At 36.4% G+C, this 26,713-nt stretch overlaps 1 protein-coding gene and 1 long non-coding RNA gene across 6 annotated transcripts in view; both read right to left on the bottom strand.

Moving 5' to 3' along the window:
* The window catches only part of LOC127865881 (transcription factor A, mitochondrial-like), a 175,760-nt gene that overhangs the window by 31,844 nt on the left and 117,203 nt on the right, over nt 1-26,713 (bottom strand). Inside the window, exon 1 of one of the 5 annotated variants that reach the window (XM_052405923.1) lies at nt 4,889-4,990. The exons of the other annotated variants lie outside the window; for them this stretch is intronic. Coding sequence (XP_052261883.1) covers nt 4,889-4,965 — 77 coding nt within the window. The 5' untranslated portion in view covers nt 4,966-4,990. Of the gene's footprint in view, nt 1-4,888; nt 4,991-26,713 lie in introns of those variants that run through there. 5 annotated transcript variants of the gene reach the window in all.
* On the bottom strand, nt 10,464-26,685 carry LOC127865900 (uncharacterized). Its single transcript, XR_008042817.1, has 2 exons — nt 26,330-26,685; nt 10,464-10,839 (listed from the first exon to the last, which is right to left on the bottom strand). It is a non-coding gene; the product is annotated as an uncharacterized LOC127865900 (long non-coding RNA).

The raw sequence follows: 26,713 nt of genomic DNA, 5'->3' as shown, positions 1-26,713 counted from the left end.
TAATCTATTAATTTGTGTACATAAGTTATGCAAGATTTTGATATTTTCATATGATACCATTATATCCATTTTCTTAATTTGCAATTAAATAATAAGATGCCAGACATGACCTGTGTTACATAAACAGTCAACAAAATAACAAGACAATACCTAAAACCACCCCTTTTCACACCACTAACAATAAACAGATAACAATCTGCCAGGCATTCAGAGCTAAACAGGGTACTGATTATCAGGGGCAGATAAGGCTACTGATAGGGTTTGCCCAGACATAAGGCTGGAATGAGGTATAAGACTTTTGATTGGTTCAATTTTTTGCACAGGAAATTATTTGAAAACAACAACTTTTGAAAAACAAGCTGGTTTCAGCAGGGACCTATACAAACTGTTTGTATAGGTCCCTGGTTTCAGCAATTGAATTGAGCTAAATTAAATTAACGTTAAGACTTATAATTGTTCTGTAAAATGTATTGAAATACTGTCAGCATGAAGTATTGTGTGATGAAAACAATGTGTATTTACTACAATTTGGAAATCAACAATAAGTTTGTTGGAAAAGAAGTTCAACTGTTTTTTTTTTGAATACTGAAGAACAGTTTTAACAGGTTTGTATTGTCATTTCTTCATCCTTTTTTTTATTTAGTTAACTGAATTAATTATGATAATTATTATATTTATGTATTGTCACTGGGAAATGTAAATTGATAAGTTAATGTATTGCAACTTAAAGGAAAAACAACACAATTTGAAGCAAAAATAGATGAACATACACATGACAAAGTGTAAATGTTGTGTACAGTGAATTATTGTGGTTGTGTTTTATGATTATTGTCATCTTTATTGTTATTTATAGATATTTCTGGTTATTACTGAACATATTTCTTTCCCTCATATTTTAATTTTGAAGGTTAAACTCTTGCCCCAAGAGCAAAAGGGGTAATCATACTACCTGATGTATGGACTTTTACACCAGGCTTTTACCCTGAATGAGCTGGCCAACTTGAGGGGAACTGAAGTGGGCAAACCTCGCCCTGTCCTTGAACAAGAAAGCTGGATTTGTTGAGAGGTAAAAGTATACAGGTTATTGCATTTTAAAAGCGTCACAATTCTGACCAATGTGACAAATATTTTTAGAGTTTGAAATGTGATGAAAGTAAATTACAAGCTTTGGAAAATTACCAATTGTAAATATTCTGTCAAAACTCCCTTTCTTTTTTTGGTTCCAGAGTATCATTTAAGCTGAAATCCAGCATGAAACCAGGGAGGTGATGGCCATCGCACAGGCCATGTGCCGACCATTCACTTTCCACCAGCTTGTGACTTGCTCCATGAAGGTAGAAACAACTACAACTGGGTCACCAAGACCAAGCCTCCCCGCTGCTGAGAGAAATGCAATCATTGGTACTTTTTCTTCATCATAAAAATTTGAAGTACCAGTTATCCATATAGAAATTCAATACACATTCTACAAATATTTTTCAGATCACTTACTGTTTACAGTCGCATAAATGATCATTTTATTACATCATTTGTGAAAAGGGGGAGTTTTTATAATCCAAGTGACAGTTAACAATAGTTTTTTTTTATTCATGAAGAAAGGGATTGAAAAACTTTGTCCGTGTCTCTAGTCACTGTCTCCAGGACAATCAGTAATAAACTCATTTGTGTTGACTTCCTTAATATGCAAATATTTAACCTCTTTTTCTGGCTAGAGTATTTTCTATTTAAGAACAGATTTTGTTGTTTTTTTGCATGTTTTTAAAATGAATAGTCTATTATATTTTTTCAGATGTCATAGCCAAAACCTTTGACAAGCCTATGGTTGATGTTGAAGAAAAGATGAGAGGTTGTTTCAGGCATCTGCGGCTGATGAACAAGTAGACTGAAGTCTTTGTAAATTAAATGTGCTGTTAAAATGATTATTTAACCATTGTTTTCACTTTTTTATATAGATTTGCACCTGTTTCAACAACATTAACTTATTTTTATGCCCCCGGTAGGGTCTCATATAGCAGTTGAACTGTACGTCTGTCTGTCTATCCGTCCGAAAACTTTAGCATTGGTCATAACTTTTGCAATATTGAAGAAAGCAATTTGATATTTAGCATGCATGTGTATCTCATTGAGCTGCACATTTTGAGTGGTGCAAGGTCAAGGTCATCCTTCATGGTCAGAGGTCAAAATCCAATGGAAGAAATAAGCAAAGAGAGATAATTTCTATACCTGCCAAATGATAAATAGAAATTTTATTTCAAAGCGGCGCAGTAGGGGGCATTGTGTTTCTGACAAACACATCTCTTGTTTGTATTTATTCCATACAATCGTACTTTTTTCAGTTCGTTCTTTGTGTTCAATGTTATGTTATAACACTATTATATTTTATTATAACAATGCCATGTCTGTCAAAATAGTTTTATCATGCTGTGTATATGGATATATATGTTAAGTTTTATGTTTTATCGTTTATAAAAGTAATTAGAATTTAATTTATGATATTTTTGTTCTTATAAAAAAGTTTTTCAGTTTCAAGTGGGTGAAAAGTGGGTTTTTACTGAGCATTTAACAGGTTTTAAAGCTAGTTTTAACTGCGTTTAATCTGTGAAAAGCACACATTTAGCTCACTTAATGCTCAAATAAAAACCCACTTTTAACTCGCTTAAGAACAGGAAAAACCGACTTGATGTGTAGAAGCGGGTGTAAAAGCCAACATAAAGAAGGAAAACACACTAACTTTTAACCAACTTAAGTCGGTAAAACTTGGTTTTAAAGCGTGTTTTAACTGCGTTTAATCTGAGTTAAGCACACATTTAGCTCACTTAACACTCAAACAAAAACCCACTTTTAACCCGCTTAAGAACAGGAAAAACCGACTTGATGTGTAGAAGCGGGTTTAAAAGCCAATATAGAGAAGGAAAACACACTCACTTTTAACCCACTTAAGTTGGTTTAAGTTAGTTTTAGTTGGTTTAAGTTGGTATAAGAAGGTATAAGCGTGTTGGTTTATGTGAGTGAAATCCAGGTTTTACCTACAAAAAACCAAGTCGGTAAGCAAAAAGTGTGTTTAAAAGACACGCTTTAACCCGGTGCCAATACCGCAGGGTTTAACACGGTTTTAACACGGATTAAAATCGGGTTTTGCCCACTTTTTTGACAAGGGTATTACATTATGTGTTATGCCCATTTGTATAACAAAATGCATTATTTAATTGAAGTATTTTCAAATGCCTATAATTAAATGTGTTATCCGAAATCATTTCCAGATTTCATTATTTAAGGAAAATTAAGAAAATTCTAGCAACAGAGACACATTTCTCGTGTTTTTTTTAATGCACAGATGAAAATCATGCCAAAATTAGACTTCATGTATAACATAACGTCATTCTTCCTCGGGGAAAGCGTGGATTTTAATATTTAGATGCTGAATAACAACTTTGTAACGCAGAGGTCGCTAATATATTTTATTTTGGTAGAAAATCGAAGAGCATTTTTTAATATGTGGAAACCTTTTCTCTAACTAAAAAAAAAAACTAGTTAATTACGCTCTACATTGCTACATTCGTTGAGATACGGTCAGTAATAATCTGTGAAATGTACAGCTATTCGATACAATTTCATGTGGGGGTCGGCGTGTATTCGGCTGCCTCAGCGCTGATTGGTTGACATGCTTACCGAGAAGAATTAGATTGACAGCTGGAAAAATCAATATTGGGCACTCGCTGAGAAATTCATTGAAAACAGTAGCTCTTAGGCGGAGTTAATGGACTGACTGAATGGGCGTCGCTCTACAATACTACGGTTATTCCTCGTCAATTATTGTCGGTTTGTGTGATCAAAACTTCCGATAGCAATTTTAAAGATTCAGGAAAAACAACCGATTTTCTGGCGATTTTAACCGATGAATTTGATCGGCAATCGGTAAATAATGACAACCCAGCGATAGCAATTTTAAAGAATCAGGAAAAACAAACGATTTTCTGGCGATTTTAACCGCTGAATTCGATTGGCAATCGGTTAATAATGACAACCCTGATGTGTATTGAAACATTTGAAATTATATGTATGTATACACGTTTGATATTGTTAATGCATAATATAAAAAATAAAAAAGATAAAGTAAATCTTTTAATGAAATAGAATCTTGTTTTGATTTTTTGTTTCTTGTAATGAATGTAATGTCAATTTATTGAAAATGTTTGAATATATTTATGTAATCATTCTCCATAGTTTTAATGTATTATATGAATCATGTTAATTGAACGTTAAACTGACATGCATTTTGCTCATGCATTATATTAAAAAATAAATCTTGAAATCGCAGAATACTTTTAATTCGAATAAATTAGTCTTGACATTGCACAGATGCTACAAATAAAGGTGCGAAAGTTACCAGTTATGCGATGATTCACACCTTTATGGTATTATTCACACCTATCCGCCTATATATTATCAGTGGGACGAAACATCCAATGCACTCCTACACAAATATCAGTGACACAAACTGGTAGTGGCACGAAACATCCATCACCCCAACATCCCTATTAACCAGAGTATTTTTTTTTTACTTTTTAACATATGCAAAGACATCATCATCTACCACGTTAACCCTCTGTTGCATTATACATAACCTATTTTTTAATGCTTGAATCGCTACAGCTTAGAATGCTCTTTCAGAAAATGTATGTTTATGGGTGACTATATGTGCGAAATGTTGTTGTTATTTTCGCTTTTAAACCGAATTATAAGGAAAATATTTAGTACAATGTGACCTTATCCGAAGATGATATCCGAAATTTGTGTTAGGTAACATTATTGTTCCATGTACAATAATTTCCATCTTATACAGGCATATCAATACGTGACGATTGAATGCAAAAACAATATCATGTACCTGGGCAACAAAGACAAATCTGACAATTTTGCTGTCAAACTGCGGCAATGAAAGAATGAATGCATGGGTCGCGCCATTTTTGTTTACTTTTTTACTGTAGGCTGGGTTACACTTATTCCATTTCCCATTGGGTCTCATAAAAAACTGACACATTTCAAAGCATTTTTTTCATGCCATTAATACTCATCAAATTTTGCAAGTTTGGTATCATTTTCAAAATAAATCTGTCTTCTCCGACTAACTACAGTAAAATCGTATTCCGTCTCGAAACTTCAAAGAAAATGAACTTCGCCAAAATGCACGGACTCTCGAAAAACAGGATTTCGGCAGTGAGATTTGGACAAAACCAAACGTTAATATCTCAACATAGTCCCCAACAAAATGCACCATTATGTTTCAGACACACACATGGTGCATGAAATAACAACAAAAGCACGAATGCGATCGCTAAATTGCTTTAAACCAGAAGAAAAATGAACCCTTAAGTTAGAAATAGGCACTACGTTCGAATGATGGCCACGGATTAGCGATAAACAATGGTTGAGTCTATATACCCTTAATGGAAACTTAAACCTCTGAGACACGGAAACACGCATCTGCATCATTAGTGACATATTTGTATCACACACATACAATTTCATATGCGGAGAAAGAACAGGAAATCAAAATATCGTATAAGAGTTCTAATTAAAACACTAACTAGTGATACTAGTGTTTTTATAAAGGTTAAATACAATGATCAATATACGATGAGATCTAAATATGATATCTGCAAATTATTATTTAAATGTTGTAGTGTATATTTCGCAATATCTTGACTAAACCCATGTCTGTAAGAAGTAATTGTGTTCCTAGTATTAGACACCGCTCAACGACATAAAATGGACGTAATATTATCCACTAATGAATCTTTTTTGTTCATTCCCGTGTTGTTAATAAATCTGCTATGTTAATGGCAGAAGAAATGGACGTAAAAAAGTACCGACGTTCACCAAATATAATTTGCTTCTAAACAGGGACCTATACAAACTGTTTGTATAGGTCCCTGTATAGGTCCCTGTTCTAAACTTCTTCGGGCGTATACGAACTGATACTGAAATAAGTATTATATCTCCAAGTTTATAATAGTAGTATAATTGGAACACAGCTAGCTCGTTCATGTATGGTAACATGTATTTGATTTATTTGATTTTTTATGTAACAAAAGTGTAAATTACCAGTTATTGAAATGTCTCATGTGATTTTAGAATATTCATCAAACTTCCATTTGAAATGACCTCACGCAAAACAGTATATTTTATGTTCTGAATGTTTTTTGTAATGTCCTGTCTACAATTTAAGTATAAAAAGCAGTTTTCTATAACGTTTTTATCATTTTAAAGGTATGTTTTCTTTATGAACGCATTTCCATGGGTTGATTTGGGGGAATTTTTTAAATGCCAATAAGAGTTTGTGGTAACATCTATTTTAATGATGAAGTTATATATGAAGGTGACTATTTTATATATTCTTTGTGAACAATTATAAATGCATCAATTTAATTGCGATTGATGTTGATGTCATATTCAAACTTCAAGTTTTTATATGCACTAGCCTCGAAGACAATAGCTGTTCGTCGAGCCTAGAAAGACACTAAAAAATCAGAAGTTAATTTTCTTAGGCATATAATAAATAACACAATTATAAGGTTTCACAAAATAAACATTTTTAGCACGTTTTTCATGAACTAGAACATACTCGTTGTTAGTTTGAGGTATGAAGAGCAGGCGGGTGGGCGGATGTTTATGCGGGCGGCGTCAAGTAGGTGGTAACATAAAACCAACGGTGGCGGTTTTTTCTCTTGTCTATCGCATGATCTCTCGTATTTTTCATATTATTTGGTTTATAGTGCATGATATTTAATATATATGGGCGACGAGTAAACAGTCTAATTTAGGAAGGAATCTGTATACCTTTTCTGCAATTTGCTAGATTCTCACTCACTGCTCATATATATGGTTATTATATATAGTGTGTGTGTGTTTAAAGTAAAATTGATTTAACAAATACTGTTAATACTAACCCAACTGACTCACATGTCTTCCGCGAGGGACGTTAAACGTGGTTGCAGTGTATCGGTGCTCTACACCTGGCACTTAAAAGAACCAGGAACGCCTCTGGAAGCGGGTCGTTTCCTGTATCCCGCTCGACCCCCCACTAACACCTCTCCTGGGGCGGAGAGCACAATAAAAGCACACTTAATTCAGTAAACAAACTATAAACAAAAAAATCATAAATGGCAATAATTATAATAATGATAACAATAATAGTGGTGATAGTAATGGTAATAATGATCATTATGTTAAAGGTAGTGATGATTTTGATGCTGGAGTTTATGATGATGATGATGATAACAATACTAATTATGGTTATAATAGGGCAAAATTTATACACTTAACGAAACATATACATAATCATTTATCTATTTTATATTATAATGGATCTAATATGATTTTCATTTTTTATTATTGTAATATAATTCTCCTTTTTTATACCAGTGAACGATAAGGTCTCATGGGTCACCGTGCACTGGTGTATTTGTATAAAAAAAAAAAAATCTTCGGCTAAAACCCAAGCAGTTGGGGTAAATTTGACCTACTTTGGTTCAAAATTAAAATATTCCCCCCTGAAGGTCACAGGGGCAGGTCAGCACATAAGGTAGTCGTGAAAAGACGCAGCGATGACCTGTTATTAAACTCTGACATTCACACACACACGTAGGTGGTATCTGATTTAAAATTGAATTTTACACCGAACAATCTTGATGACGCATGAAGAATGTACGAAGTTTCAAGTAAGAAGTACTTACAGAGAAATGTACTTATAGCACACAAACTTTATACTTATTCAATCTTGCAAACAAACCTTAAACGGATTAATAAGTACAAAACGGGCAATTATCCTGCTAACATGCTGGTTATATAAAGATCTTGGCCAGTGAATGTTAATGAAGACTCTGAACATATACGTTTTATATTAATATCTGTAGTAGATATGTATTAATGAAGTTGTTGCACGCAACGGTTCAGCAGATTTTTTTTAGTATTAAAAGGTGGACTAACACTGCTGAATTAAAGGACAGGGGTAGGGAACTTGGTCTGAATCCCCCGACCACGTGTTAAGTATCACTTAAACAACTGTAGTAGAAATGGTGATGTGGAGATGGTGCACGGTTACCATCACCTACGTTCTTAGTACAAACTAGGCAAAACTAGGTTAAATAGCAGGTAAGAGTAATGGAACTTTGTAAGTGACCTAATACAATGACACTACCACCATATGTTACCAAGGTCTTACTATAGCCATATTAGGAAATGCCCCGCCACCTGGCGGACATGTTATTCAACAAACCTGAATCATTTTCGAACTCGTCCAAGGTATCATTGGGACTTATCTTCCGACCAAGTTTCATTACGTTGTGCTCAAGTGGGCTAATAACCCTTGTACTTCGGACGTCCCCGCACATTTCTTTTTAGCCAATCTGGATCCTGTTTTGACGATGCTGCGAAGCAGCTCGTCTAAGTTATCATACCATAAACAAATTCTTCACAATGGTGACCTATGTAAAAGACCGAGCAAGTCCGATTGAGATAGCTCAATTTTTCAAATCGGCATACCTCGCTGATTATCATTAATAAAGGTATAGGAAGCTGAGCTATAAATAGGACAACATATTTAGAGAAAAAGATTTAATACTAGTTTGAAAACGTTAATTTAAAATCAGTTATATTCAATCCATTATATGTTAATAGATCAATGAAACAACTATGCATTTTCTGTATTGTATTTGACATTTGTAATGATTCAGTAAATAAATTGCGAATTAAAACGTGTATAATTAACTGTCAACGCGATCATGAGTGTAAAGAAAACGAATTATTTCGAACCTGCCATTTGTAAACGTTGTAGCGACAATGGTATATAAACAGCATAATAGCCGTATGACATATGTGAAACTCGCTCTTATGCGTGTTTTCTCATTTTGCATATTTAATAATCTTTTCAAACAGAAATTACAGAGCCACATCAGTGCACATACTATGTTTGATAATTCATTCGTTTGATGGATATTGTTTGCTGTTTTAAACACATATTAGGTCATATCGCGGAGATTTAGTTTACCTTACCATGTTCATGGGCGAACTCAAGTATTCAAGTGCTCTTACGACTATGTGCTCATACCTACTTTCGGGAATCATCATGAAATTATTGCCGTACTTGACGAACAAACATGCCTAAGCTTATTGCATTAGAGAAAAAAATAATCAAAAGAGAAAAATTATATGTTCATGCACATGGGCATGTGAAATCACGTCCGTACACATAGCATCATTAACTTAGGAAAGGAAACAACGAAATATAAAGTTTGGTATGATATACATGTGAAATTAAAGAGCATGGTGTTTTGAATTTATATGCTGAAACGTATAACCCACAAACGTTTTATTGTAACAGAACGTTTTTTCTATGATAAGTGGTACATACAATACACGTCGTATATCTTTTTAAAGATATTTCTTGTTATATTTGATCGAGAATGTAATCCGCCTCCCAGTTTCGCTGAATGGATCAAGTTCCACACGGGTACTACTTCCCCGTACGCTCAATTTATTTCGTACCCTACATTTTTCGTACCAAATTTATTTCGAACCCAATTTTTTTTTCATACCCAACTTTTTTTTCGTACCCAATTTGTTTTCCTACCCATTTTTATTACGTAACCAAATCTTTTTTCGTACCCAATTTGTTTTGGCATAATTTTTGTACCCAAAAATTTCGCACCCATTTTTCCTTCCCAACATTTTTGTACCCACATACACAATTGTGGTGATGTAGATAAACTAACATAGATGCTTTTATATCAATCCTCTTTAAAAGCATCGTCCCACCAGTACTGTCAGTACTTTGACAGTGGCCGCGATTTCCGTGTATCGGCAAGGGCGACCGTCCCATTGAGAAGTAGCAAGGTTTCGGCCTTATGTCAAACGCTAAGCACATTCTTATAAATCAGTCAAGTTTCCGATGGGTAGTGAGCAGTAAATCAGCATGCTCCCAGAAAACTAAAATCCTTAATCTATTTGTGTGATAAATTCGAATTAGTAAAGAGGACATTTTTTGAATAAACATAACACTTTCATTAAGGCCATTTCATTTAATCTGTATCGACCATTACGGAACTTTGAATTAAATCGTCTCGAAGTATTACCTAGAATCGTTTGACTCTTATTTTTGTCTACGTTGTCGTTGTGACGCGTTTAACTGAGGCTATTAGAGGCTATTAGAGAACTCAGTATTTTCGGAAAACTGAACGCTCTTTCATTTTTCACTGCTATATGAATCACTATAATTATCAGTTGAACTATCTTCTGATTGCAAACATTATAGAATAGCAATGCGAAACGTTAATTAACTTGTTATACATCGATGGCATCTAGCCAAAATTGAATAAAATATAGCCACTTGAAGTCATTAATGATTTTAATGTACAAACTGTAGGCCTCATAATTAGTATTGCTTATTAAGTGAACATTCCAGCTTAAAACTAAAACATCATTTTTTATTTCATATTTCGATCGAGTATGCAAAACATAATAAAAAGAGGTCACAAAAAACAATACATTTTTAAACCACATTTATATAGCGCCCTTTTCATACTCGAGATGTGCGTTCAAAGGCGCTTTACATTTTTTCCCTGATCACTGGGTCATAAGTCGTCCGTTAACATCTTGGCGCAGTATGCAGCCACGGCACATTGGCTTATTTCCCTCACAGGTACCCATTTATACACCTGGGTGGAAAGGAGCAGTTGTGTGATAAATTTCTTGCTCAAGGAAATTCCAGCGGTCAGGGCGGGATTCGAACCCGGGACCTCTCGATCCCTAAGCCAGCGTCCTACCATTACCCCACTGCTCCTACAAATGAGTCACGCTCTGTAAAAAGGGGGGTTTAAAGCATGTGCGTAAAGTGTCGTCCCAGATTAGCCTATTCAGTTCGCACAGGCTAATCAGGGACGACTCTTTCCGCTTTTATGATATTTTTTGTTTTAAGAAAGATTCATCTTAACAAAAATCTAGCTTAGTCGGAAAGTGTCGTCCCTGATTAGCCTATGCGGACTACACAAGCTAATCTGGGACGACACTTTACTTACATGCATTTAACCCCCTTTACACAGAGCAGGGCCCAAATACAAAATGTATAAAGGAAATGCATAAAAATACAATTTGTTTTATATCTCATGTACAAACTACGCACATGACATAAGTCACTGTCATGCTGTGAGATTTCCTTTATGAAATACACATACATCGTTGTATTTTATTAAATGTTCATTCATAAATCGCGTTATAACAATAGACATAATATAGTGCATGTTTATGTAAATGCAAGAGAACTTGTATCCTGACAATATGTGGTTGTTAATTCCACTTTTGTATGATACACGTGTTAACAAGCGATTATGACTCATACTAGGCTCAATGTGTAACCAGCGTCAACACAATATACTAGAAGAAATAAAAAGTGTAAAAGACATTTAGTAAGGGGCTATGATATTTGATAAAAAAAGATAATAAAAAAAATTGACATAAACGTGTGGGTTTCGAAAGAAACCATCCTTAACATTAATTAAGTCATTAAGTCAATCAAGGTTAACAAAAAACATGCCTAATATTCCTGCATTGTTTGTTGTTAACGGGAAATTCTACATTAGCGTTATTTTTGTGTTCCATGACTTTGACCAAATGTAAAACAGAAAGGCTCATGATCCTAGGCGTAAGAATTCTTGAGTTATCATCCAGAAACCATTTTTCTAAGTTGAGTCACCGTGACCTTGACAGCCATTGTGTGAATACGTTATTTGGCACTGTGACCTTGACCTTTGACCTAGTGACCCGATAATCAATAGGGGTCATCTGCGAGTCATGATCAATACACCTATGAAGTTTCATGAACCTAGGCATAAGCGTTCTTGAGTCATCATCCAAAAAACATTTTATTATTTCAGGTCACCGTGACCTTGACCTTTGACCTAGTGACCTGAAAATGAATAGGGGTCATCTCCGAGTCATGATCATTGTACCTACGAAGATTCATGATCCTAGGCATAAGCGTTCTTGAGTTATTATCCAGTAACCATTTTACTATTTCAGGTCACCCCGACCTTGACCTTGACCAAGTGACCTGAAAATCAATACAATTCATCTCCGAGTCATGATCAATGTACCTATGAAGTTTCGTGATCCTAGGCAAAATCGTTCTTGAGTTATCATCTGGAAACCTTTTTACTATTTCGGGTCACCGTGACCTTGACCTAGTGACCTGAAAATCAATAGGGGTCATCTACGAGTCTTGATCAATGTACCTATGAAGTTTCATAGGCCTAGGCGTTCTTGATTTATCATCTGGAAACGATTTTACTATTTGTGTCATCGTGCCCTTGACCTATGACCTAGTGATCTGAAAATCAATAGGGGTCATCTACGAGTTATGATCAATGTACCTATGAAATGTCATGATCCTAGGCTTAAGCGTTCTTGAGTTATCATCCGGAAACCATTTTACTATTTCGGGTCATCGTGACCTTGACCTTTGACCTAGTGACCTGAAAATCAATAGGGGTTATCTGCGAGTCATGATCAATGTAGCTATGAAGTTTCATGATCCTAGGCATAAGCGTTCTTGAGTTATCATCCGGAAACCATTTTACTATTTCGGGGCATCGTGACCTTGACCTTTGACCTAGTGACCTAAAAATCAATAGGAGTCATATGCGAGTCATGATCAATGTACCTATGAAGTTTCATGATCCTTGGCATACGAGCTCTTGAGTTATCATCCGGAAACCATCTGGTGGACGGACGGACCGACATGAGCAAAACAATATACCCCCTCTTCTTCGAAAGGGGGGGGGGGGCATAATGAGAAAACTGCCCCCCTGCCAGCAGCCATGTTATTCGACTGACCGGAACCATTTTTGAACTCAAGGAAACAAATGTTCTGAGCAAATTTCATGGAAATTGGGTAAAAAATGTGACCTTCTACTGTGTTCACATGTTTTCACTATATACATATGGAGAAAAATGCCCCGCCAACTGGCAGCCATGTTTTTTTCACCAATCCCGACCATTTTGAAACTCGTCCGAGATATCAATAAAACCAATGTTTTGACCAACTTTCATGATGATTGGGCAAACATTGTGACTTCTAGAGTGTTTACAAGGTTTCTCTATGGCCAAATAGGGAAAACTGCCACTATATACATATAGAGAAAAATGCCCCGCCACTGGCGGCCATGTTTTTTCACCGATCTCGACCATTTTCGAACTCGTCCGAGACATTAATTGAACCAATGTTTTGACCAACTTTCATGATGATTGGGCAAAAATGTGACTTCTAGAGTGTTCACAAGGTTTCTCTATAGCCAAATAAGGAAAACTGCCTCGCCCACTGGCGGCCATTTTTTTCAACGGATCGGAACCACTTTTGAACTCAACCATTATATCATTAAGACAAACATTTTGACAAAGTTACATGAAGATTGGGCATGAAATGTGACTTCTACAGTGTTTACAAGGTTTTTCTTTTTTTTTTACCTATTGACCTAGTTGTTGACACGGAACAACCCAGTTTCGAACTCGGCCGATATTTCATTGGGACAAAGCTTCTGACAAAGTTTCATGAAGATGGGACAAGAAATGTGGCCTCTAGAGTGTTTACGAGCAAATGAGGACGGACGGACATACGACGAACAAAGACCGGTCACAAAAGCTCACCTGAGCAATCAGGTGAGCTAAAAATATATCAAACAGTTCAACCAGCTTTTATTACTGACCACTGATATTAACATCTGGCATACAGCACAGTGAGAGGGTCAGTAAGCTGAGTGGTAAATAGTTACAAACTGCAATGATCAATATCTGGGGTCTAACAAATTCTATACTAAAATAGATTGGAAAATATGACTCAGCAGGTTAAACAATGGAGATAGATACTGCAAAATTGTGTTCATGTTGTCTTCATTTCAGTTTCTCTTAGTTGATAGGCTTACCATAAGTAATAATGACTAAAACAGTTGTTAATTATGAAAATACTATGTTTTGAAAAGTTAAATAAAACAGTTAATGGGACATAATACTGACATAATAAAACCAAACTTTACTACACAGGACACAAATGTTCTGACCAAATTTCATGAAGATTGGGCAACTGAATTAAATAAAACTAGAGTGTTAACAAGATTTTACTTTAGCCGTATAAGGTAAATTGCCCCGCCCCATTGGAAGCTATGTTTTTCAAGCAAACATAATTATTTTCAAACTCATCCAAGATATCATTGAGACCAATCTTCTGACCAATTTTCATGAAGATTGGACAATAAATGTGGTCTCTAGAGTGTTAACAAGGTTTTACTAAAGCCATATATAGCCATATAAGGAAAAATTCCCCGCCCCTGGTGGCCATGTTTATAAAGCAACAAAAACCATTTTCGAACTCATCCAAGATATCATCGGGACAAATCTTCAGACCTAGTTTCATGATGATCGGAAAATAAATGTGACATCTAGAGTGTTAACAAGGTCATACATTTCAATATAATTTAAAATAAAACTTAAGAAGAACATGTGTCGAAAAATGCGAAATAAGCGAGATATTTAATTCTGAAATCGAAATTGTCTGTACAGTCGAATTCGCCAGAATATATATCATGCATGTACGATGTGAATCTTAATTTAGTTAAATGGTTGTTTTTAAATTCCTGCAGCGATGTCTATTCATTCGACACACGAACACTAACTCCGATCCTAATAAAAAGACGAATTCTTCGGTTATTGTAGGAAAGTATGTACGAAATATCTTCGTCATCATCAGCTCGGGGCGCTAATTTGTCTTTGCTGCATTTTATGAAATTCGTCTTCAATAGCTTGCCTATTTTGTGTTATTGTAACATGTATTTATCAATCTATTACAATTTAACACATATAAAAATCGTTAAGTCTCGCTTTAACTGTTTGACAAAAGAATTCCATATTGTACAGAATCATCAAACAATAAAAAAAATATTCAAAAGTTTGCCATCTTCCAGAATGTAAAACTATCATTTATAATTAATTCCACCTAATCTTCTTGTGCTTAAAAATATTTTAAAAAGGGAGACAACTCTGTCAATTCAACATAATTTTTCATTTGCAGTTACTTCCCTTGACATGATAATCTATATAGTGTTCAAAAACTGTAATTACTAAGGAAAATGACCCCCCCCCCCAGCGGCCATGCTTTTTTACCGATACGAAGCTATTTTCGAACTCAACTGTCATATCCAAAAAACACATGTTCTGACCAAATTTCATGAACATTGGACCAAAAATGTGACTTCTAATGTGATCCCATGTTTTTACTATATACATATAGAGAAAACTGCCCCGCCCCCTGGCGGCCATGTTTTTTCACCGATCTGGACCATTTTCGAACTCGTCCAAGAAATCAATAAAACCAATGTTTTGACCAACTTTCATGATGATTGGGGCAAAAATTGTGACTTCTAGACTGTTGACAAGGTTTCTCTATAGCCATATAAGGAAAACTGCCCCGCCCACAGGCGGTCATGTTTTTTCAACACACAGAAACCACTTTTGAACTAAATCAAGATATCATTAAGACAAACATTTTGATAAAGTTACATGAAGATGGAACATAAAATGTGACTTCTACAGTGTTAACAATGTTTTTCTTTTTTTAACCAAGTGACCTAGTTTTAGACCCGGCACAATCCAGTTTCAAACTCGGCCGAAATTTTATTGGGGCAAAGCTTTTGACCAAGTTTCATGAAGATGGGACAATAAATGTGACCTCTAGAGTATTTACGAGCAAATGTTTACGGACGGACGGACGGACATACGACGGACAAAGACCGGTCAGAAAAGCTCACCTGAGCAATCAGGTGAGCTAAAACGCACTAAGTGACCCCGTTACCTAGTTTTTGGCCCGGAATGGCCCATGTTCAAACTTGTCCTAGAGATCATTTAGATAAAACTTGTGACCTAGTTTGGTGAGGATTTGATGAAAACTACTTGAATTAGAGAGCGGACAACATGGTGAGGTTTTAAAACGCACTTAGATATACCGTGACCTAGTTTTTGACCCAGCACGACCCTATATTCAAACTTGACCTAGACATCATCTAGATACAACTTCTGACCAAGTTTGGTGAAGATTGGATAAAAACTACTTGAATTAGAGAGCGGACAACATTGTGATGTTTAAAACGCACTAAGTGACCCCTTGTTTTTGACCCGGCATGACCCATATTCAAACTTGCCCTAGACATTATCAAGATACAACTTCTGACCAATTTTGGTGAAGATTGGATAAAAACTACTTGAATTAGAGAGCGGACACCATGGTGAGGTTTAAAACACACTACTTGAATTAGAGCGCGGACACCATGGTGAGGTTTAAAACACACTAAGTGACCCCGCGTGACCTAGTTTTTGACCCGGCATGGCCCATGTTCGAACTTTACATACACATCATCTAGTTACAACTTCTCGGAAAAGTGTAAAACGTACTAAGTGACCGTGTGACCTAGTTTTTGATCTGGCATGGCCCATGTTCGAACTTGGCCTTCAGATCATCTAGATACAACTTCTGACCAAGTTTGTTGAAGATCGGATGAAAACTACTTGAATAAGAGAGAGGACACCATGCTGAATGTTAAAAAACGCACTAAGTGACCCCGTGGACCTAGTTTTTGACCCGGCAAGGCTAATTGTTCGAACTTGGCCTTAAGATCATCTAGATAGAACTTCTGACCAAGTTTGGTGAAGATCGGATGAAAACTACTTGAATTAGAGAGCGGACAACATGCTGAATGTTTAAAACGCACTAAGTGACCCCTTGACCTAGTTTTTGACCCGGCAAGGCCCATGTTCGAACTTGGCATAGACATCATGTAGATACAACTTCTGACCAAGTTTAGTGAAGATCGGATGCAAACTACTTGAATTACAGAGCGGAAAACATGCTGAATGTTAAAAGACGCACTAAGTGATCCCGTGACCTAGTTTTTGATCCGGCAAGGCCCATGTTCGAACTTGGCCTAGACATCATCTAGATACAACTTCTGACCAAGTTTGGTGAAGATCGGATTACAACTGCTTGAATTAGAGAGCGGACAACATTCTGAACGTTTAAAACGCACTAAGTGACCCCGTAACCTAGTTTTTGACCTGTCAAGGCCCATGTTCGAACTTGGCCTTGACATCATGTAGTTACAACTTCTGACCAAGTTTGGTGAAGATCGGATGAAAACTACTTGAATTAGAGAGCGGACACTTAATACGGACCGACCGACCGACCGACCGACCGACCCGACCAACCGACCGACAGACAAGTTCACTTCTATTTACCCCCCTAAACTTCGTTTGTGGGGGTATAATTATATATATTTATAATATTATAAAGATAGCTAGACCCCTTGTTGAACAAATAATGTAATATGGATACATTGAGATTGTTATTATTTTGGATGTCTTTCTTTCTGTCCGTTGATAAATTTTAACATGCATACCAGACCAAATGCTGTTATGATTTACATATAAAGAAGTGAAACTCAAGCTGCTGGCTTATAATCAAATTTAAGACAAATGATAAAGTATTGGCCTATACTTAGGCTAAATACCACATTCCATCACACTCCATGTTGTTAAATAAAGTTATCTTTTTGCAATTTCATAACTAGCATTTTAAACATTTTCAGGCGAGACTTTTATTTCTGCTTTTTCATACCTAACATTACGTGTAATATATACACCATTGTATAGTAATTGTTCCTGTATTGCAGCATCACCAAGAACACCAACCGAGCTTGCAAGGAAACAAAACAACCTTGAAGAAAACATTCGAAGCCTAGAAAACTTGCTCGACTTCGTATCAACATATATACCAACAGCAGAGGAGAAAGATGACTGTAGATAGGAGATTCAGAACCTTTCAAAAACAATTTTAAATCACAAAATTTCGTTGAAGCTGTTTTAAAGAGACGTTCAAGAGGCAACTCTGAAAGATGCCACGTTCCGGGGCAGAGAGTTCGAGGATATATCGGAAGAAAATGAAACAAAACCCTACAAGGAATACCTGGAACGGGAACGAGAAAGGTATGGTAAGAAGAAGGACGATGGGCAGGTTAAACTAATCATTGATGTATCGGAAAGGGAGAGACGGCGACGTCCCAAGTATTGCAAAGAAATGAAGACAAGAGGGCCTGAAAGGTCCAAAGTCGCTCACCTGAGTTTCAAAGGAACTGATCTGTTCTGTGCAGCCCAAGGTGTCATAAGAACAAATGTTCTTACCAACTTTCATGACTAGTGAACTAGTGAACACCCTGGCAGCCACGTTTTTCAACAAACCAGAACCATTTTCATACACATCCAAGATATCATTTAAACAAATATTCTGGCAAAGTTTCATAAAGATTAATGAAGCCATATAAGGACAAATGCCCCGTCCCCTTGTGGCCATGTTTTTCAAGCAAATGGAACCATGTTCAAACTTGTCAGAGAAATCAATGGGACAAATCTTCTGACCAAGTTTCATGATGATCGGACAATAAATGTGGCTTCTAGAGTGTTAACAAGGTTTTACTATAGCTATATATGGAAAAATGCCACGACCCCTTGGCGGCCATGTTTTTCTACCAACCGGAACCATTTTCGAACTCATCCAAGATATTATTGGGACAAATTGTCTGGCTAAGTTTCATAACGATCGGACAATAAATGTGGCCTCTAGAGTGTTAATTAGATTAAACAAAAGCAATATATATCCATATTTGGAAAAAATGCCCCGCCCCCTGGTGGCCATATTTTTAAAGCAACCGAAACCATTTTCAAACTTATCCATGATATCATTGGGACACATCTTCTGACCAAGTTTCATGAAGATCGGAAAATAAATGTGGCCTCTAGTGTGTTAACAAGGTTTTACTATAGCCATATAAGGAAAAATGCCCCGCCTCCTGGCGGCCATGTTTTTCAACTAACCGGCATCATTTTCAAACTCGTCAAAGATATTAGGGTAAATCTTCTGACCGAGTTTCATGAAGATCGGACAATAAATGTGGCCTCTAGAATGTTAACAAGATTTTACTATAGCCACAATATGAAAAATACCCCGCCCCTTGGCAGCCATGTTTTTCAAGCAACCATTTTCGAACTCAACCAAGATATCATTGAGACCAATCTTCTGACCAAAATTCATGACGATTGGACAATAAATGTGGCCTCTAGAATGTTAACAAGATGTTACTATATCCATATAAGGAAAAATGCCCCGGCCTCTGGCGTTTATGTTTTTCAATCAGTCAGCATCATTTTTGAACTCGTCCAAGATATTATTGGGATAATTTTTCTGACCAAATTTCATGAAGATCGGAAAAAAAACGTGGCCTCTTGTGTGTTAACGATGGTTTTACTATAGCCATATATAGCCATATAAGGAAAAATGCCCCGCCACTTGACAGCCATGTTTTTCAAGCAAAAGTAACCTTTCGAACTCATCCAAAATATCATTGAGACCAATCTTCTGACCAAATTTCATGAATATTGGACAATAAATTTGGCCTCTAGAGTGTTAACAAGGCAAATGTTGACGCCGCACAACGCACGACGCACAACGCACGACGGACAAAAGGCGATCACTAAAGCTCACTATGAGCACGTTGTGCTCAGGTGAGCTAAAACAAAACAGCCTCTCGCGTCACCATCACCTTCAAGCAGCGCATATCTGACAGAGAAAAAGAAACTTGGAAGAAAAAGAGTTAAACGTGAAGAGTCAAGGACATACAGGAAGATGCAGAATTTGGAAGAGCAACAACAAATTCAGAACCTAATTCAATGACAAACTAAGAAAAAGGTTGTATATGGCGAACCTAAAAAACATCGATCCCAATTCACCTAGAACAAAAGTAAAACTTATTTTTAAGTGACCAAACAGTGCTGAAAAGGCTAAAAAGATGCTGCTGTTTCATAATTATCTTTTAGAGAGCATAAAGAAGAAATACAAATTAAACAAAAGTGAAAAGACTAAACAGCTGATCACGAAAAGAATACTGTGCAATCAGCTTCTTAAGAAATATAGGTTACATAAATACGCCAAGGAGAATATATAAATCACATAGAGAAGAATTTAATTTGCTGACCAAAATTTCTCATTCACAAGGAAAACACAAACAAAATCTCTAGTAGCGAACATGAGACTATCTGTTGCCAATATCATGAACAGAGATAACAATAGCAGGGTTAAAGCTGGGAAATAGTCTACGAAAACACAACACAAAGTTAAGAAACATATACGTTTATCGAACGATACGATGAAAAAACCTACGCATGAAATTTTTCTGAAGAAAAAAAGAAGCATGCCATATGCTATGTTTTGCCGCCTAAGGCCATTTAACATAAGGGCACCTACTGAACGGGGTAGGGAGACCTTCTAATTACGCAGGCATGAAAACTTGCGAATGAGAGCAAGACGATTTAAAGAGGAGCATGCCTTGCAAACAGCAAGCCTTCCTGAAATAATGAAACAAGAGGGATTGAAAGGCCCAAAGTCGCTCACCTTAGATGACAAGATATTTTTGGGACAAATCTTCTGACCAAGTTTCATGAAGATCGGAAAATAAATGTGACCTCTAGAGTGTTAACAAGGTTTTACTATAGCCATATACGGAAAAATGTCCCTCCCCCTGGCAGCCATGTTTTTCAACCAACCGGCATCATTTTTGAACTCATCCAAGATATTATTGGGATAAATCTTCTGACCAAGTTTCATGAAGATCGGACAGTAAATGTGGCCTCTAGAGTTTTAACAAGGTTTTACTATAGACGTAAAATGAAAAATGCCCCGCCCCTTGGAAGCCATGTTTTTCAAGCAAACATAATTATTTTCGAACTCATCCAAGAAATCTTGGACCAATCTTCTGACCATATTTCATGAAGATTGAACAATCAATGTGGCTTCGAGAGTGTTATGAAGGTGTTACTATAGCCATATAAGGAAAAATGCCCCGCCCTCTGGTGGCCATGTTTTTTTTAAACAACCAAAACCATTTTCGAACTCATCCAATATATTATTGCGACAAATCTTCTGACCAATTTTTATGATGATCGGAAAATAGATGTGACCTCTAGAGTGTTAACAAGGTTTTACAATAGCCATATAAGGAAAATGCCCCGCCCCCGTGGTGGCCATGTTTTTCAACCAACCGGCATCATTTTTGAACTCGTCCAAAATATTATTGGGATGAATCTTGTGACCGAGTTTTATGAAGATCGGACTCTAAATGTGGCCTCTAGAGTGTTAACAAGATTTTACTATAGCCATATATAGCCATATATGGAAAAATGCCCCGCCCCTTGGCAGCCATGTTTTTCAAGCAAACATAATCATTTTCGAACTCGTACAAGATATCAATAAGACAAATCTTCTGACCATATTTCATGAAGATAGGACAAAAAAATGTGGCCTCTAGAGTGTTAACAATGTTTTACAAATCCATATATAGCCTTATAAGGAAAAATGCCCCGCCCCCTGGGGGCCATGTTTTTTAAGAAACCAAAACAATTTTCGAACTCATCCAAGGTATCATTGGGACAAATCTTCTGACCAAGTTTCATGAAGATCGGAAAATAAATGTGGCCTCTAGATTGTAAACAATGTTTTACTATAGCCAAACAATGAAAAATGCCCAATGTTTACCAACCAGCCGGCATCATTTTCGAACTCATCCAAGATATCATTGAGACCAATCTTCTGACCAAATTTCATGAAGATTGGATAATAATGTGGCCTCTAGAGAGTTAACAAGGCAAATGTTGACGCCGCACAACGTACAACGGACGACGGACAAAAGGCGATCACAAAAGCTCACAATGAGCACGTTATGCTCAGGCGAGCTAAAAAGTTGTGTGTGAGACATCGAGTAAAGACTGCATGTACCGTGTATGAACTCACTGAAAAGCCAAAAATCTAGTTCTCACACAATCTGAATCAGATGGCAGTGAGATGGTCAGCTTCTACGAATGGAAAACAAAACGCGTAGAAATAAAACTGTCAAACGGCGACACTAAGTTCACATCAATGACCGTCAAAGAAATAGACACGTTTTCTTTGAAAATCACGTGTGCTGAGTTTGATAAGGAGCTCCGAAATTGTCGTCAACAAGTTACTAACATTGAACACCAACATCAAGCTATCCGTGCATTGAAGGAAAATATGACAAAACATGATGTCCTCATACATATTGACTTTTCGGAAAACCTTATGTGTAAGTACGTGTCCGAGGTACAGTCGGTACATTTTGGTGCATCTCAGAGACAACTTTCACTACATACTGGAGTCTCAGATGCTACCGATTGGTTCCGTATCAGACAATCTAACTCACAGTCCATCTGAAATCTGGGCACACGTAAGACCTGTGCTAATAGATAGTAAAGAGAGATACCCAAATATCGTAAATGCATTCTTCTTGAGCGATGGCCCCACAAAGCAGTACAAAAATAAGGACAATATCTTAATGATGCCACCAATTCCTTTCGAGTTTGGGTTTGCATCAGTGAATTGGAGCTACACATAAGCTGATCATGGAAAGGGAGCTCCAGACGGCGAGAAAGCCGTGGTAAAACGTGAAGCAGACCGACTTGTCAGTCATGGACCAGATATCACGGGAGCGCAGCAGCTCTGTACACTGTTGAATGCTAACATGAACGTGCATATGTTCTATATACCCGACGAGGAGTTTTCGGTGTCTACTAGCCACAACCTACAGACAGTTAAAGGAACAATCAAAATACATCGGGTATATTCTTGTTAATTGCAAGACAATGCGTTTAATAGTTTCGTTGAAAGAAATATAATCCAAAAAACTATTTCACTAAACATGTGCATTTATTACGTAACTGTTCAAACAATAATAACATCACAAACATGCACTGTACAGGTGATTGCCTAATGCGAATACATTAAACATGTAGTTGCAAATAATACATACACGTCTGCCTTCGTGATATATTCTTACACATAAGAACACCTAAGCAAACTCAGGTTATTCAATGATACTAGTTACTAGTATGCTATTTCCTCATTATTATTTATTTTCAGGTATATTCTACTTCGAAATACGTAATTAGCTATCGGGACGTCAGCTGTTTTTGCAAGGCACCTATGTCATGCAACTGTTTTTTCCCAATGGTTAAACACTTTTCAACAGACAACTTCCAGAATCCATGTTCAACAAGAGGTAATTTTAACCGTTTTAGGTTAAACAAGAGCACCGCATAACGGGTACCACGCTCGGCTACGGGTGCAGTTTTGAATAAATGCAAGCTAGTCAGAATATTTTTTAAGGTCACAGTGACCTTGACTTTTGACCTAGTGACCCAAAAATGGGTGTGGCGTGTAGAACTCATAAAGGTGCATCTACATATAAAGTGTCAAAGTTGTAGGTGGAAGAAATTTGATTTTAGGGCAAATGTTCAAAACCTTAACAAAATGTTTTAGCACGACGCGGATGTCGGACGACACGACGAGCTAAAACATAATTCAACACAAGATGGTCATTTATTCTTCTTATCGATAGTGTACAAGTTAAATCAATGATATGGAGCGTAATAGTTCATCATAATTCAATTATGTCTAAACATAAGAATACTTCATTATTATAAGAAAGGGAATCAGTAGCGATAGATAAGGAGAGACGGGTGATGAACAGGGACGAGGGGGGGGGGGGGGGGAGCTACCAACTGAGCCCTATCTACAGGCTTTTGTTTACTGCTAAGAACCAGTCTGGCAGTAAGCCCGCCCTGTGACGTCCACTTCCCGCGAAGTCTCAGTCTGATTAAGATTCACCAATGGTGGATCGAAACTGTCACGGTATGTCAAATATATTCTTGGAATGTACATTTTGTAACGTAAAAGCATATAATGTGAAATAAAATATTAAGGGTTCTATAAAGAAAATATTTGATATACATGTATTGGCCATGATTATGGTATTTGGCAATTATTATTATATGTTAAATTATAAAATTATAAATAGATAAGAGTATACATAAAATAGAATTTAAATTAATACATCCTGCAAGTAAAAACCAGACATACCTTTACATTCATTGTTAAAGTAGGTTAAATCAATAATTTGAAAGGAAACAGATTACCTAGCCCGTAAGTGTCCAATCAGACAGCAGTGTTAGCACTTTCAATGTCCTGTCAGAGAGTCCTGTGAATGTCCAGCCATATAACATCCAACTCAGTGGCAACCGTCACTGAGTACCTTGCCGTCCACACGCGTCCATTCAAAAATCACAGGTATTGCTTACAGTCCTTAGTTGAATAATGTTAATATAAATATATAGATGCATTTTGTCATCAAAAAACTTTTTATACGTTAATACGCCCTTAAAGGGGCCTTTTCACAGATTTTGGCAAATTTTGAAGTTTGTCATTAAATGCTTTATATTGATAAATGTAAACATTGGATCTTAAAACTCCAGTAAAAAATCAAGAATAAAATAAAAAAAGGAAAAATCGTCAAAGGATACATATAATGGCTATATTGGACTATGGTAAATGTTCAGTAATACTGTTTCCTCACAAATATCATAACTAAAACGAAACTTTGCGAATCTGAAACAACTTTTTTCAATTTTGTCAATTTACCAAACCGCGAAAAGATCCCTTTAATACGTAAATTGTGTCACTAAATGAGCAAATGAAGCCTTATGATTATATCAACATCGTATTATTATAATTATAATTACAGTTCAAATTATGCACAACATCTGTATGCTAAATCCACATTTTAGTACATGTGTTTGTTCAATTTACTGCTTTCAGTTGATGAGTCTTCTTCATCAATATTGTTTTGTACAGTACGACAATGTGTCGTATCATGGTTTAATCACGTTAAGTCTGATGGTGCAGGTCTGGAAGTCAGTGTGATGCACAGTATTGGCGATAATAGATTTGTTTGGCCTAGAATTGATGATGTGTGCTATCACTGGTCCCGCTACCCAAGAAAATCACGCGCCACTACCAAGTCGACACAGAAATTTGGGACAATGTGAAGATTCATATGAACATTTTATCCAGTGTAGTTAGGCATATATGTTGCGTTTGGTTACATTTTACAGTTGAATTGTTTTACATTAAGTTCTTATTCCACAAGTATGTGTTACTTTACAATTTGATAGGATTTATCAAGTGTTTATGTTAGAGCAAGCAGGAAAATGCAATACCGTGACGCAATAATCCACCCCAAAACGTCAATTCAATACCGAAGCGATGGTTAAATATCGGTGTATAGATGTTTTGTAAAAAGTAAATGCATCGGAACTTGTTGCATATTATTACCAGACGTAAAATTTTAACTATATTGGGAAACCCATTGCATAACATCAAACCAAAATAAAATAAAAGTCCTTTATCTCACATTTTTACGTGACTTGTTCAATGTCAGACGTATAATATCAGGGTTTGTCCGGTTTGGGGCTATTAATTTGTCACATTTATGCTCTGTCATTTTAACATAAAAAATAACACATTCCTTGTGAAATTTTGAAATTAATTGTTAAATTAGTACTTATTTGGTTCATTTTTTATAACGTTGCGGAGTGGAAAATTGTACATAGAGTCCGTCTTTTGAATGGCATGTTAAAGGTCCTTCATATCATTATATTTTATTGCCAATCAAGATGTGCATGGTAAATGTTGTGGGAGAATAAAGCACTAAAAGAGCATTTAAATTTGTTATATTTATTATTTCACAATCACTAGAAAAGTAACGCTAGTTTTAGAATTAACCTAACCAAGATGTTTGATTTTGAGCTGAATCCTGGACCAAAATATCCCTGTGGGACTTGAAGCAAAGCGGTCACATGGAAACAAAAGGGCATCCTCTGCGATTACTGTGAAATATGGTTTCATACAGATTGCCCAGGGTATTGGTGATTCTACCTACTCTACCTACTCTTGTCTGTCAGACTCCCGTTTTGTTTGGCACTTCACAAAATGTGGATGCGCAAATTATTCATCCTCCCTGTCTGTCTCGCTCAATTCTCTTAGTGAGAATACCATTTATTTTCACACCACGAGACACTTCTTCAAGAGATGATTCCTCAATTATCGGCCCACTTGATAGGGACCAACTCTCCGAGTCAAATCCTCGGACCGAACGCATAGCCACATCAACCCAAAACGAAAATCTAAAGTCAAGCAAGCCAAAAAAACTTAAGCCATCTGAAAGAATCAGTGTCTTAAACATAAATTGCCGGTCAGTTAAAAACAATATCCCTGACTTCCACCAAGTCATCAGTCATGCCTAACAGAAACCTGGTTAAAACCAGAGATAAACACCTCTGAAATATTCCCTGACCACCTCGATTACCAAGTTTTTTGTGATAATAGGTCAGAAGGCAAAGGCGGGGGTGCTCTAATTGCAATCACACGATCTCTCTCTAGCCAAGAACAGCTCCAACTAAAAACAAATAATAATGCCGTTTGGGCAAAACTGTCAATCAAAGGTATAAAAGATATCTACATCTCTTCTTCTCACAAACCAAATGAAAATGATGAGGTGTCCCTAATGAACTTTTGGCATTCCTTAAACATATTCCACAAAATAGCACTATATGGATACTTGGCGACTTCAACATGCCAAGTATCGACTGACCATTAGAGGCACCAACAGTAACCTGCAGATACAGAAACCTATACACACATTTTAGAAAACATTGTTAA

Source organism: Dreissena polymorpha, chromosome 2, assembly GCF_020536995.1.
Source record: "Dreissena polymorpha isolate Duluth1 chromosome 2, UMN_Dpol_1.0, whole genome shotgun sequence".
NCBI classification, from domain to species: Eukaryota; Metazoa; Mollusca; class Bivalvia; order Myida; family Dreissenidae; genus Dreissena; species Dreissena polymorpha.
Note: the sequence above shows the minus strand (reverse complement) of the source record. Positions and strands in the feature narration are given on the sequence as shown.